This window comes from Sinohyriopsis cumingii, chromosome 16 (assembly GCF_028554795.1).
Source record: "Sinohyriopsis cumingii isolate HCF-2022 chromosome 16, ASM2855479v2, whole genome shotgun sequence".
Lineage (NCBI taxonomy): Eukaryota > Metazoa > Mollusca > Bivalvia > Unionida > Unionidae > Sinohyriopsis > Sinohyriopsis cumingii.
The window spans coordinates 96,278,494-96,293,535 of NC_142976.1; the positions used below are offsets into that span (position 1 = coordinate 96,278,494).

At 34.2% G+C, this 15,042-nt stretch overlaps 1 protein-coding gene across 1 annotated transcript; it reads left to right on the top strand.

Moving 5' to 3' along the window:
- The first annotated feature begins 399 nt into the window (after positions 1 to 399).
- On the top strand, positions 400 to 14,579 carry LOC149781023 (acyl-CoA-binding protein-like). Its single transcript, XM_089938149.1, has 5 exons — positions 400 to 545; positions 3,707 to 3,821; positions 6,447 to 6,509; positions 9,970 to 10,055; positions 13,251 to 14,579. The coding sequence occupies exons 1-4, from the start codon at positions 537 to 539 to the stop codon at positions 10,044 to 10,046; spliced, it is 264 nt and encodes an 87-aa protein (XP_089794275.1). The 5' UTR covers positions 400 to 536; the 3' UTR covers positions 10,047 to 10,055; positions 13,251 to 14,579.
- Positions 14,580 to 15,042: the final 463 nt, after the last annotated feature.

A 15,042-nucleotide genomic window follows, 5' to 3' on the forward strand; every position in this document is an offset into this window, starting at 1 on the left:
CATTGTATATTTAATAAAAAAAAGTTGCTGGGAAGATCAATAACGTTCTAAGGGGGTTGGCTCTTTTTTCTTTATTGATTCGGATTTGTTTAATTGCCAACGTTGTTGTCGTTGCTTTTGATTTTTTTTTTATATAAATGTTTAAATTATCAGCAATTTGCAAAAAGAACTGCAAGTAGCTTACAATGACTTTGGCAGATAATGGTTGCAGTTACCAACGTGATCTAAAAATTAAATTACATTCAATGGAGAAAGATGAAAGGGGGTGAGGAAAGCGTGAAAATGGGACTAGTCAAAAGTTTCCTATGTCTGAGCTTGAACCGGGTAGGGTTATCATTTGTGGTGACAGAAAAAAAAAATGTTTTAGAACATTTAAAGAAATGGATATTTTATCGCCAGAAAGGTAGTGAACTCCGTTCAAGATCTTCTCAACGAAGACAAATTTTGCTGGTGGGCGTTCCTCCTCTGCGTGCGCGTTACCGTGTGGACTTTGCACAGTATCGATCGCCGGCATTCTGTTCACCGAGGTATCGAAAATGTCAGCGGTAAGTGTATACCTTCTCTTAGCTATTTATGCGGTTTTTGAGACACAGACGATGAATGTTTAGGAAATTATATTTTTTTGTGCACGGCGGGTAAGGCTCTTCTGTTAAGCTGTCCAAACCAGCTGGTTCTTATAGGGTGCAAAGGACAGTTTTATGCACATATTTAATGCCGCATAACTTATCACCGGCCTGGTTTTTAGGAAAAATGTCATTAATAAAATTCACAAGTGAGGTCAGAAAGATCCATATTTTTGGATAGCTATATTAAATCAAAGCATCAGAATAGTATTCACTTGACCAGAGATGGTTCATAGCAAAGGAAATTTATACACCCCAACCCCCCGATTTATATCTGCATTTTCTCACGTTCGAAGGTCATTTTTGACACTATGTAATGCCCATAGTGCAAACACAAGCCCTTTCCCGTGTAATAATTTAACAAATCACTTGTGTACTAAACAGGCTGATGCAATTGAAAATAGTTGCCATCCAAACCGTTTTTGATGTACTCTGCTCTCCCAGAACCCACGTGTTTGCTGCTGGAGGGGGGGGGGGATGGGGGTGGGGGCTAGTTCGTTATCCTAGCAGACTATTGGTATTTGACTGACTACATACTGCAAAGTAACTATAGAAGGTGTACATGCCTGATATCAATTTCAAGAACACCACTAGCACAAAACACCTAGTTCACGAATATATCCATATATTTAATTAGTAAACAGTAGTAGCTGAAAAAGTCACACCTTAGCCAGCCTGAAGTTAAGAACTTGACAAGGGCCAAATTATGAAACTATCCCCTGCCACAACTTAGTCTTTTTCCCATCAGCATATATTGGATGTGGCAAGTTGTCATGCTAAGCATGGTTCAGATACATATATTTATTAAATAAAAGTAATAAACTTAATCATGGGCTCTGACCCTTCCCACCCCATTTTAGATTTGTTTAGATTTATGTTGGAGTGTTGGGTCAGATACACATACGTACTAAATAATATCACACAGTACCCCAAATTTATTTTCCTATAAACATATAGAGCTCTGATTATTCCCTCTAATACAATTTTTTCTTGCACATATGACGAATTCCAAGACTGTTCTGTTTCATGTCGATTATTCCATTCTCCATAACAAAACATATTTTTTTTACATTTATGCATATGCTAATGTTTGAAGATAAGGTGCAGATTGCATGATACTGACCTTCACCCATGCAGTATATATATATATATATATATATATATATATATATATATATATATATTTGTTACATGTTTAGGCTCTCATAAACAGTAACAATAAAAAAGTGAAGGCAACAGGCTTTGTAAAATTTAACAAATAATATTATTTCCCTGGAAAAGCAAGGTAAAAATGAGAAAAAGAACTTATAGTTTTAAGAATCCAATCCAAAAATAAAAAAATAGCAGTTCTGGTAATAAAATGTTTTAATAAACCTGAGTATGAGTCCCGATGAAATCCAAAATGGAAGGTGATGACATATGCTGTGGTCAGTGTCATACTGACTTGTCTACAGTTCTTTGTTGAACCACAGAAAATAATATTCCAGTGTTTGAATTCTGTAAATTTCGATAACTTTCTTTGCCCAGTAATTAATTTTGAGCACAAATAATTCCAAGGAAAAATAATCTCATAGAATCAAAATTATTTGAAGAAAAAATAAAAATTAAACTCAAACTGGTCACAAGAAAAAAGACCTGAACGTTTCCAGAGTTAACACAAGACTGAAATTATTTCTTAATACATCACAGAACAGATGCCTGGATAAGAGTCAACCTTCTGGTAAAACCAGAATTTCGAAACAATTACTACATGTTATTTGTCACGTACTCCCAGTATGGCCTCAATTTCACTCTTTGAATCCCACACTAAGAAAGAATTTAATTTTAAAAAAGTTTTTTTACTTTAAATCATGAATTAAGGTCAGGAACTAGGTCAGATTTTGATACAAAGTTCTAATATTATGGTTTTGAAAAACTTAATATCAAATCCAGAAAATAAAATTACATTACAATAGCATGTAATAGAATAAAAAAATTAAAAGTAACAAGCAACCAATTAAATTAAATCAAATATAAATTAAATCAAATATGCATAACTATATATATATATATATATATATATATATATATATATATATATATATATATATATATATGGGAAGGAAAAAAAATGAATTCCTCTTAAATACAGTTTTATGAATTTTTTTGGTTTACTGTTATTCAAGCAGCATGTAAAAACTCAAGCAGATTATTTTAAATAGATCATGTGATTTACAAACAGATTCTAAGTTGTCAGTATCTTAATTGCCTCCCTTAGAACTGAGTAAAATCACAATGGAAATGGGCATGTGTCAGGCTAACATGACAAATGGCAATACAGTGCTGGGTTAAACAAAATGGCAGACATCCTGTTCTTTAACAGTAAAATGCAAATATATATTTTTTAAAATTTAAATGTATGAAATGCTTTTATATTATATAGAAATGAGATACTGTGTTGTTTGTTTTGCCCAAACAATGCTGATTGATCATTTGTTTTGCAAGATTAGTTTTGCATAAGGGAGGTAACTGCTGCATCTAGCAGGCTTGTTACAGTTGTTGGTATCGTAGCTTGGAGATTCATAATGCATACTGTTAACTATATTTTTGCCTAGTACCACAAAAAAGTGTATGAAGTAATCAATTCATTACCATATATACCCAAGTATCGGTCAGATCCAATTTCAGATTGCGTAGACTCAGATCTGCTGTCATATAATGCTCTGGTAGAGCTGGGAGGTAAGGCACAGAATTATACATTTTTTAAAATTTGTTATAGGCATATTGCCGGTATCATAGGTATGACAATTAAAAAATTAGTGATTCTTTTCTTCCCAGTATATCTCACTTTTTATTGGCAGCAAAGTTGGCTACAGGCTAGCAATCATTGACTCATGGTTTATCCAACATTGATAATAGTGACTGACTGACTATATAATAAAATGGAGTCTAGTACTGAAATGCATAGCTTTAAGTTCCAGATTGCAGGCTTTTTATGATTTTTTTAATAAAAAAATTGAGATGTACATGTAGCATGTACTAATTGGTGACATAAATTATCTTGTCAGTTTTTTTAATTATTTGATTTCTCTTTTTTAAAATAGGAATTCAATAAAGCTGCTGAGGAAGCAAAGAAGCTGAAAAGCAAGCCCACCAATGATGAAATGCTGGAGTTATATTCCTTGTTCAAGCAGGCCACAGTTGGAGATGTCAATACAGGTATGGTTTATTTGATTGCCATCTAAAACCAAACTGGATCAGTATTGTGTCATGTGAAATGCAGATTTGCCATATCTTTTTCACATATTTTATCAGTTATAATTCAGACCGCTCCATTTGCCTAAGAGGTTAGATACTCTACCCTTAACGATCTTAGTTCCAAAGATTAAACAGAAATGGAGAGGCCAGAAGTGCAAAATCTTTCTGATAAACCCTCTTCACTGGAACACATCCTGGATCCATGATCTTCTGGATCTAGCGATAGATCTCTTCAGGAAGATCCTTCCAGGCAGAATCTTCTCAGACAGCCTGAGACCCCTAGTGTTCCATCTCTGCCTAGACTGTTGCTTTTTTCACATTTTTTCTGGAGAGCAGCAGAACTATTTAAACCCTTCAGACATGGAAAGAACGGCTTGAGCTAAAAGGCCCTCCACTTTAATGGCTTATGAATGGAAGTGGTGTGTTTTTGAGGACTCATGCAAAGTAAAGGAAAACTGTTCCTTTGATAGCTCTGTCTCACAAGTAGGCTTTCTTTTTGACTGTTCGAGGAGAAAAAGTTGGCTTTGATTACTATTAAGGGCAACTGTTCTGTGATATCAGACACATTCTACCATCATGGCAGGGAGAATCTTTGTCATAACAAAAAGACATCTAAGACTTGTTGTCCAGCTTTGATTTGCGTAAACTTGAATCACTCACATTGTTTTATGGAATCTCTCTTGGGTTATGACTTGGCTGAAATCAAACTAATTCAAGCCAGGACCTGGCTGAAGTTCATTTCATCTAAAAATTGTTTCCTGATGGTGACAGCTTTGGCGTGCAGCGTTAGTGAAATACACGCCCTATCAGTTGACCCACCCAGTTCTGATCATCGATCCTTATGATGCAACCCAGTTTTGTCAGCAAGAATTCTTTGTCATGAGTGGGCAATCAAAAGGTCATCATACAACCTATCTCTAGGCTATTGACACAACTCGAAAGGATTTGAAACAAGACCAGGTACATGTGCACAGAATTGATTTGAAGTGAACTGAACAAATTTATGGAGCTCAGAGAGGCCTCTTTCTCCCATTTTAGAATGAGGACATGACCCATTATACCCTCTCATCATGTCTGAAGTGGGTAATATGCATGCCATACTCTGTGAGCAATATGCATGCCATACTCTCTGGGTAATATGCATGCCATACTCTGTGGGTAATATGCATGCCGTACTCTGTGGGTAATATGCATGCCATTCTCTGTGGGTAATATGCATGCCATACTCTGTGGGTAATATGCATGCCATATTCTGGGGGTAATATGCATGCCATACTCTGTGGGTAATATGCATGCCATACTCTGGGGTAATATGCATGCCATACTCTGTGGGTAATATGCATGCCATACTCTGGGGGTAATATGCATGCCGTACTCTGTGGGTAATATGCATGCCATACTCTGGGGTAATATGCATGCCGTACTCTGTGGGTAATATGCATGCCATACTCTGGGGGTAATATGCATGCCGTACTCTGTGGGTAATATGCATGCCATACTCTGGGGTAATATGCATGCCATACTCTGTGGGTAATATGCATGCCATACTCTGGGGGTAATATGCATGCCATACTCTGGGGGTAATATGCATGCTATACTCTGGGGGTAATATGCATGCCATGCTCTGATATATCACTGGAACAAAGTGAAGATGTCTGCTTAATGAGATGAGAGCAATCTCTGCATAGTCATAACTCTATCATGGAATTGTGGTAAAATTTCAGGAGTTACACCAGTCTGACACCAAGATGCTGTAGTGGGTTTTTAAGGTTAATATGTTCTTGGCTTCCGTTTCATTAACTAAAATATAAAATTAAAATTTTATGCACCGGGTACCTCTTTGTAAGGCAGTCTCAATATAAGACAGTATACTCTATGGTTCCCAAGGACATCATTATTATGAGCGTATACTGCATATGTATTATATACTTTTTTATAAGATGGTTTCACTATAAGACAGCATACCTATGAAGTGTTATAATGAGGGAGTGTTATATCCATAACAATGTGTCTGGTCAGACTAACAGTTTCCAAATAATCTAGAAGCTATCATAAAATAAACCCATACAAAGCTGAATGCATCATACATGAAAGTAAATTTGATGTAAAACTAGACCGACACTCCCTCATTATTACATTCAGTGGGAGTTATAAATTTTAAACCACCTTATAGTGAAACCGTCTTTTCAAGTCTTCTCGTCTCAGAGAAAGAACATACCTATATTTTGTAATGAATTTCTGCCATTCCATATGGCTGACTTGTGTTATAAATTTGTTGTATTTTTTTAACCATAATTCCATGATTATTTTCTCACTTATGAGAAGTCCATCCTTAATGGTTTATAACTTGGACAGGTGATGATCAGCTCAAAAATCTTGTTCAAAGATAACCCCATCAATGATTTACAGGGTGGACTGCCTGGACTTGCAGCAGAAATCCTGGACTTACAGCAGAAATACTGGACTTAAGGAGAAATCCTGCATGTAACTGTTGAAATACTATATAGTACTGAGATCTCGGAACTGGCAAACTTTGTACAAGTTCTTAACAAATGTAAAAGTTACATTTAAATTCTTCTACTTCAGACAGACCAGGAATGCTGGATCTAACAGGGAAAGCTAAGTGGGATGCCTGGGAGAAAAGAAAAGGTGAGTGCATGACCACACAATAAATTCTGGTCATTCAGATTAAGACAATGAGCCAAGAGCAGTCTCGACATTTTGCAACAATAGAATCACCGTTAAATAGATATCTTTTTCTCTGTGTGTAAGTGTGTGTGTGTATAGGGTAACTAGATACATCATAGTATGTGTATATCATAGTATGTGTATATCATAGTATGTTGTGCAATATCTTAAGAAAGTCTTGAAAATATTCTAAACTTTCTGAATTGAAGCTTACAACATTAAACTCACTTTTCAGCCCCCATATGCACACTTTTGTACCTTCAGTTTTGTGGCAGCCATTTTCATATAATCTTCATAAGGAATTCGGGGCCCCGAGTGGGCTAAAGCGCTCTCCATTGTGAATCACTGTGGTCTCACTTAAGGAATTTAAGATAAGATCATCTAATCTGCAGTAGATATTGATGATGAGTGAGATTTCCTCTGCAGAAATAATGTTCATGCCTGGAAGATACTGCAGTTCCATTTATTTAATGTTTTCTTGATGCAGGTGTAACTTTTGTTGGCACACATACTCATGCATTGCACTGCATGATGGGAAATCTTGTATTTTCACATGTTAAACTAGAAGGAAATGTTTTTCATTTGTGAAAATATAGAAATTAAAAAATTCAAAAAATATGTCACAAATTAATTTATATATTTCACACTTAAATACATAATGAGTATGTCATTCTAATTCAACTCGGTTTACAATACCTTTATTCAAGGAATTTTTAAAACAAAGTGCCCAGTCTTGCACTCCATTTCCTGAAACAAGGTCGCTTTATAATTTTCAGTATTTTTTTATAGTTTATCTTGGAATATTCACCCAAAAATGTTGATTTTAAATCAGTCACTTTCAGTATGAATCAGAATACAGATTGCTTCACAATTCGTATAAATACAAATTCATCCATATTGGTATATAAACCCTGTCAGTTAATTAGACTGATTGTGATTTTTATTTTGAGTCATGGTCAATCATAGTTCGAGAGTCCTATGACCCTTGTCACCCCATTTTTGATATTTGAACGTTTATGTTGGTGTGTAGGGTCAGAGTACATTCCCTAGCGAAAAGTTGGAATTCACCGACACCATTTGGTGTTGGCATGGGGTAGCTGCTTACTAGCCGGCCCAGCAAACATTAACGACCTTTCATATACCTGCATGAAATAGATAGGAATATGATTTATTATCTCCAAAATCTTGAGCATAGCTTTCGTCATGTCTTTAATCCGCTGACAGACGAGATGAAAGTACATTGTTGAAATTTTACCTGGAGCAGGCCATTTGCATTCCAAGTTACATGACTATACAAATCTCACAACCTACATGTTAATGACATCAGAGGTCATATAGTCACATGTGATATCGACAATAAACAAATTTCCAAAGTTGTTAAAAATGGAATTTGGACATATTATGTAGAAGGCCCCTAATGTTTGTAAATAAATATAATGCACACTTAATTCTCAACATATTTATTCTGAGAACAGTGACCAAAAACATGTATGTATCGCATTAGGGTGGAGAAAACCATTTTCAAGAAGTACTGACCATGTGTCAGCGATGTGTTTGTCGGCATCATGTGACTACCACAGTGACATGCTCTCTGCATGTTGAATCTGGTTTTCTTCAAATTGCTGCAACATTTACAGGTTTTTGGTCATTTTCAGCATAAATATTTTGAGAAGTTTATGGTTTTCATTTTCATTTATCTATAAAAATTACATGACTTTCTTTCTATGTTTAATTTGTTTTCCTACAGCAACACTATAAATGGTGTATTGCTGATATCACATGACTGTATGACCTCTGATGTCGTTGACATGTAGGTTGCGAGAGTTATGTAGTCAGGTGGCTAGGAATGCAAATGGCGAGATCCAGGTCAAATTTCAGCAACGATATACTTTTGTCTCGTCTGTCAGCAGATTAAAGTTGTAACAAATGCTATGATCGCAATTTCTGAGAAAATAAATCATATTCCTATCAATTTCATGCAGGTAAATTTAGTTGAAAGGTCATTCAAGTTTGATGGGCCATATAGCAAGTGGCTAACACATGCCAACACCAGTTGGTGTTGGCAAATTCCAATTTTTCGATAGGCAATGGACTCTGACCCTACACCCCAATGTAAATGTCCAAATATCAAAAATGGGGTGGCAAGGGTCAGAGGAATCTCGGACTAGGTCAATCACTGTTGAATACACCTCCACCAGATTTTATACTCAGCAAGCAGGCAAATAGTGCTCTTTGGACTTGCTTTGGCTTTGAATACAAGGACGATGGTGCAATTGATAAAAAAATTTAATATGTAATAGATGCTTTGATACCATAAACTATTCTAGAAGCACTGCATTTAATCTCATTTATTTTCATATGGTCAGCATGGTAGCAACACTGATTGAAAACTCTTGCAAAATTGATTCTGGACCTCCATGTGGCCAAATGGTCCAAAGCTCTCACCTTACCACTCACTGCCTTTTCACCTCTGCAAAAATGTTTGAGTCTCAGGCTCAGGTAATGTGGGTATATGAGAAGTTTGCCAGTAGCTTCCCACGAGTCATTGGTTCTTAGAATGGTTTTCCTGGGTTCCTCCTCCACCAGTTATAATGGCCACCATGTATAGCCTATCATGCACTCAAAAATAGCGTTAAATCCAAAACAGCAACAGCAATCGATTGCAATTCACTTTGCTGGCAGTGCTCACTCCAAGTCATAACTAATTTGAGGCTGATGTGAATCTCCTCACAAGTAGTTGAAGTAAGTGAAAGGGTACAATCAGTCGTGCTACAGCAACCATCCATTTTTAGAAACTTTGTGACTGTAAAAAGCAAATTTACAGGTAATATACATCATAAAACAATTTTACCTCTATATAAGACCACCTGCTCAAAAAGACCACTTCAAGATAACCCCATGTATAAGTATTATAGTGAAGCTGTAAATTGATTAAACTAAAGGTCCAGTTATGGCTGAGTTGATCTGTTAGGCACCGACACAAGTTTGTGACATGTTTTGTTGATATTTTCATTCACCTTTCAGGCTACAGCTTTCTTAATGCTGAAAGGGAAAAATGTCATGTCAGAACATGTCATTGCTAAAGATACTCTCCCTAACACAAAGAACTTCATCTTCTGGATGATTAAATTATATGGACAGGGAATTCTAGAGGTCATCGGAACATGTAATTTTATCAGTGCCTGTCAGATCTCCTGTGTCTGATATCTCATTATGATCGTATTGACCAGAGCTGTACTGTACTAAAATATATGGACAGGGAATTCTAGAGGTCATCGGAACATGTAATTTTATCAGTGCCTGTCAGATCTCCTGTGTCTGATATCTCATTATGATCGTATTGACCAGTGCTGTACTGTACTAATCTAATTTGGATGTTTTGATCAGTTTATTGTAATTAGATTTTTTTTTGTATTTACAGGAACATCAAAAGCAGATGCCGAGAAAAGCTATATTCAGGCAGTAGAAAAACTGAAAGGAAAATATGGATTAGCATAAAATAGCAACGTGAGTTTAATGAAATCAAACTTAACTGTTTTTTAGAGGATTGTAGCAATCTTTAATATCTGTTTATCTAGCCAGCCATACATGACATATCAGGGATCCTGAAATACTTTGTTGCGGAATTTAACACTCCTTAATGTCTGTTTACATGGCCAGCATATATACATATCAGTAATCCTTAAATCTTTTGTGGAGGATTTTATCACCCTTTAATGTCAGTTTACCTAGCCAGAATGCACATACATATATGTATCAGGGATCCTGAAATTCTAATGGCTCTTACTGGACATTCAATGTGGTGGCCATATATTTGTGAATTTGTGAAATATAATATAAAAACTTTAAGGTTTTGGAAAAACTGGAAATCATTGAGTACACTTTGGAGTCATTTGCCTTCCAAGACTGCCAGGCAATGGATTGTTTTTTACATTCCTTGTGTGCACACCCCCCCCCCCCACACACACACTGGTTTAAGACAAGTAAGTTTGCTATGATGAAAAATCAATGAAATGGTCTCTCTACATGAAACTACTAATACAAAATAGAGTTGTTTCCACTTTTAGTGATAAATACATACTTATGGACAAAAGCTCGTCAGCTATTATAAATTTTGACTGTTTGTTTCTGTTTCTGGAGATGCATATTTTACTTTCCAAAATATATACAAGGATGGACTTGCAGTTTTGTCGCAAGAACTTACACACCACACACATGCACACTCATATACACACACACACACACATACACATACAAACACACACATTAAAATGATTATTGGAATACTTTAGGTATGAGGGTTAGTCTGATGTGGTTTCTAATATTTTCAAAATGATAACGTAATTATTTTTTTAAAATTTCAGAATGTCACCCAACAAAAAGACATTTCATTGGGAGTAAACTAATCTCAGTTTTTATTGTCAATAGATTACTTGGTGATTGAATCGTTTCTTTTGGCAAAATAACATTTTATCCAGAGTTGTATTAATTTTAGGTTTTTTTGGTAATTATTGAAATTTTAAGTAGAATGGTAATAAAGTATCTAATGATAATTAATTTTAATTTTTTATGTTTTAGTTTCAGTAATTTTAAGCTAAAATCATATTTTTGTCTGTTTCAGTAATGTTGTCAAACAAGACTAATCTCCTTTTCTGTAAAAGTTGAGGACAAATTTTCAGTGTTTTTTTTAAATGTACATAGCCAATGGGATTACCTCCAAAGTCGGAAATAATTTTCCTATTTTTTTTCATTCCTATATTTTCACATGTGAAAAATATGTCCTTTAACTTTGACCTGTGAAGATATAAGATTTCCCATTATGCCATGTGACACTTGTTTATGTGTGCGTACAAAAGCTGTACCTGCAGCAACAAAAACGAGTACTTTTTGAGCCAGAATAAATAAATAAAAACTGCCTTACACTGTAGATGTGTGTTGGCAGAAATTTGACCAGACACTGATTACATCTCTCTGAAATTATTTCCCCTTACTTGACAACTGATGCATTGCTAAATCGGTCTTGCTTTGTTTTTAGATAGAATCAGATAGTTTACAAAATGGCAAAAATGCAATTTACTGCAAGAGATTTTGTCGACCCAAACTTAGAGCTTTCTTTAGTCATGATCAGCCTATGAATGTGAGGTGAATTTATGAAAAGGGGTGGGGGTGAGCACATCATGCCAAAAAGTGAGTTTAATCTTGTGAACTTTTAATCTGGTGCAAGTATGGCATATAATAAAAAGAAAATTGTCATTTTTTAAAGTTAATACCAGATAAATTTCATCTTGTGGTCCAAAAACCTTTATATTTTAACTCGTGGCTTCAATAAAAATCTGGTACGGAAAATAACCTCTATGCATTCATTGCTTTTGCTGTTAGATATCCATTTGTTTAATGAAGCATATCTGGAGGGAATGGGGGAGAGATGTACTTTGCGACTTTTTGAGAACAAGTCTCTTTATTAATAAGATTGTTCCAGCATACGTCAATACAAATATGGAATGTTGGAATAAAAAAATTCAAGGCAGTGTGACACATATTTAGCAGAAATCGATACTTTAATTTGTAACTAAGAAAAAATTGTGAAAGGAAATTACAGACGAGACTGGGTAGAATTTAGGCAAACTGAGTGAAATTGTTTATGATATTTTTTTGTACTGTATACCTCTGTCTTGCAATAGTTTTTTTAATAGGAATAAAGGCAGTTCATACAGGCATTCAAAACAATTGGTCATTTGAACAATGAAAATTTTGATCATTATAGTTTGCACTTTTATATTATCCTCTGACCGCTCTGGTGGTCTAGTGGTAAGAGTGTCCGTCTGAGACACGGGAGGTTGCTAATTGAACCCCAGCCAAGTCAAACCAAAGACTTTTAAAAATGGTATTTACAGGTGCCTCGCTTGGTGCTCAGCATTGTCCTGGTGTTAGGATAATGTGACTGGGTGGGACATCATGCTACATGTCTGCAGCACGATGCCCCAGTGCTAGACATCACTATAAGCTGTCACATTGCAGACATGGTAGCGATGACTGAAAAATTGTTAAAGCTACGTTAAAAATATAAATCACACACACATTATCCATCAGTATTTATATGGTTATAATATCTTTGGGATGCAGAAAAAATTGAACATGAGGTCAGCCTTACATGGTAACTATAAGAAAAAAACAGTCATTTCTGTGGACATTGATATAACATCTAATTTTTTACAGCTATTAGGTTTTTGTGTTTTACTCTGTAGTGCTACCAAGTCCTCGAAGTTCATAGATGCATCAATTGTCAGTTTTTAAAATCTTTAAATACCTGTAACTTCTTTCGAGACAAAATGTAACTGCCGTTCATTCCAATTCTTTATCAAAGATCATGTTATTGCTGTTTCAGTTGAATTTTGTTTTTAATGTTTTTAGTGAAGACTAAAAAATACTGAATTTATTTGTCTTAAACAAAAAAATACAATTTATAAATGGTTAAAATGAATGGTATTACATCCAACTGAATTACACATTTTTCAATGAAACCAAAAATTGTTAGTTACCTGAACACTGTTAGGTATACAGCTATCATGCAAGTTAGGGATTAGTTGTATTTGGAATACATACCCAGATAGAAATTTCTAAATATTGAATAATTTGCAGTGTTAAGGAATGCTTGATGCTTTTTATGACATTTGATTGAATATGTTATTTCTGTCTTTTCAGATATCTGTCCAAGACTTTGTGGCATTGCAGTGTCCAGTCATTGTGACCTTTAGGATCTTTTTTTTTTTAATCATCATTTAATCAGTTACAAATCTGCTGTCTTAGTAATTGATTCTGTTGTCTAATTAATTATCAGGACCATCAAACAAAAACTCAACAGGATTATCATTGTGTGTTATTATGTGTACTTGTGTACCTATTTCAGAGTTATCTCAAACATATTGAAGATTTTTTGTGTTGTACACTTTTTTTTAGACATATTCAAACAACGGGGTGTCGTCTGACTATTTTATTGTCAGAGATTGTTGGTTTTTGTAATTTTTGGTTTTTGCTTATATTCCTGAATAGATAACAAAAAGGAATTGCTTGAATTAAATTTCAATTTCAAATACTAACCAAGCTATTATATTTAAATTTTGGCCATATATATTTTCAAGTTATTTATATTTTAGGTTAACAGTTTTGCTGTGAGAAGACAGTTTTATCATTCTTTCACAGGAAGTTGTTTGAAATTTTTTGTCACTGGTATACTTGCTAATGTACTGTAATCTTAGTTGCTTTCATAATTTTCTACGTAATTATTGATTGATTTACGTCATTGATTACTTAAAGTTTATTTATTTTATATATGAACAAAAATTGAATTTACATATCAACAAAAATGAAATATCTTAAGCCATGTCAATTTGGACCCAATTATGGCTCAAAGTGATGTATCTACCTTGCAATTGAGGATTTTGTTTATTTTTAAACATATATTTTGCTCAAAGCTGTATTTTCTCTTCCTGAGAATTCCGGCTTGTACAATTTTGTATTCTAAATGTATGTATCATTTTCTAATAATATTTCCAAGAAATAACTATTTTCATTCATGCATTTTGAGCCGTTATGTCAACAGTTTAAGAATGGCGTATACATGGTAGATTGCTAATATCTAAAGAACTGTAATATCTCAGGGGAAATTACTCTTTAGTACTGTTCTAACCACACCATTGCAATGGAATTACCAACAAGAAAAATATGAGCCTATACATGACTCTGCAGTGATAGAACTTTAACATTTTAAAAATTTTGTACCACATAATATAATCAAGGAAATCGCATTTAGTCACCAACTTTTTATAACATTTGCAATATGTGATTAAATATCAGCATTGACCTGTTTATTATGGAACAAAATTTTTGTCAGATCTTGGAGTACTTTTGTGTTGAGGTATTATCTAGAAATATTGTATCAAATATTATGCACATTTTTAAGAAATAATATATATCAACAGTGGCAGTTAAATTTTCTGTGCTAAGCAATAAACTTTACAATTTATGTAAAAATTGTTTTGTCTTCTCTGTTTTGAAACCATTGTTTTCAGTATTCGTTGGTTGTGGATTGTATGGCATACCAGCACTTTAGGGCTATATAACATTTGATGTAGATATATTTGGCTGTTTTGTTCTTGATTCATCATACCAAAAACATAATTTTATACATGAAGGTCAATGAAAAATGTATAAATCATTGTTTAAATTGCCCAAATATAATATGCACATTTATTTGAATTATTATACTACTTGCAGAAAAAATACCATTTATCTATTAAAATCGTAAAAAATTTGTGCTGAAACCTTTACTGATAGTTTATAAATTTTAGATGCCTCATAAGCCTGGAATTCCTCACATATCAGCTTATAAACTTTATGTGTACCTATAGTAATATTATTTCAGTTTCAGTTGAGTACAACAACTGATTTTGAAAAGATTTGAATTTCCAATAGTTTAACACAAAATTTTAACACT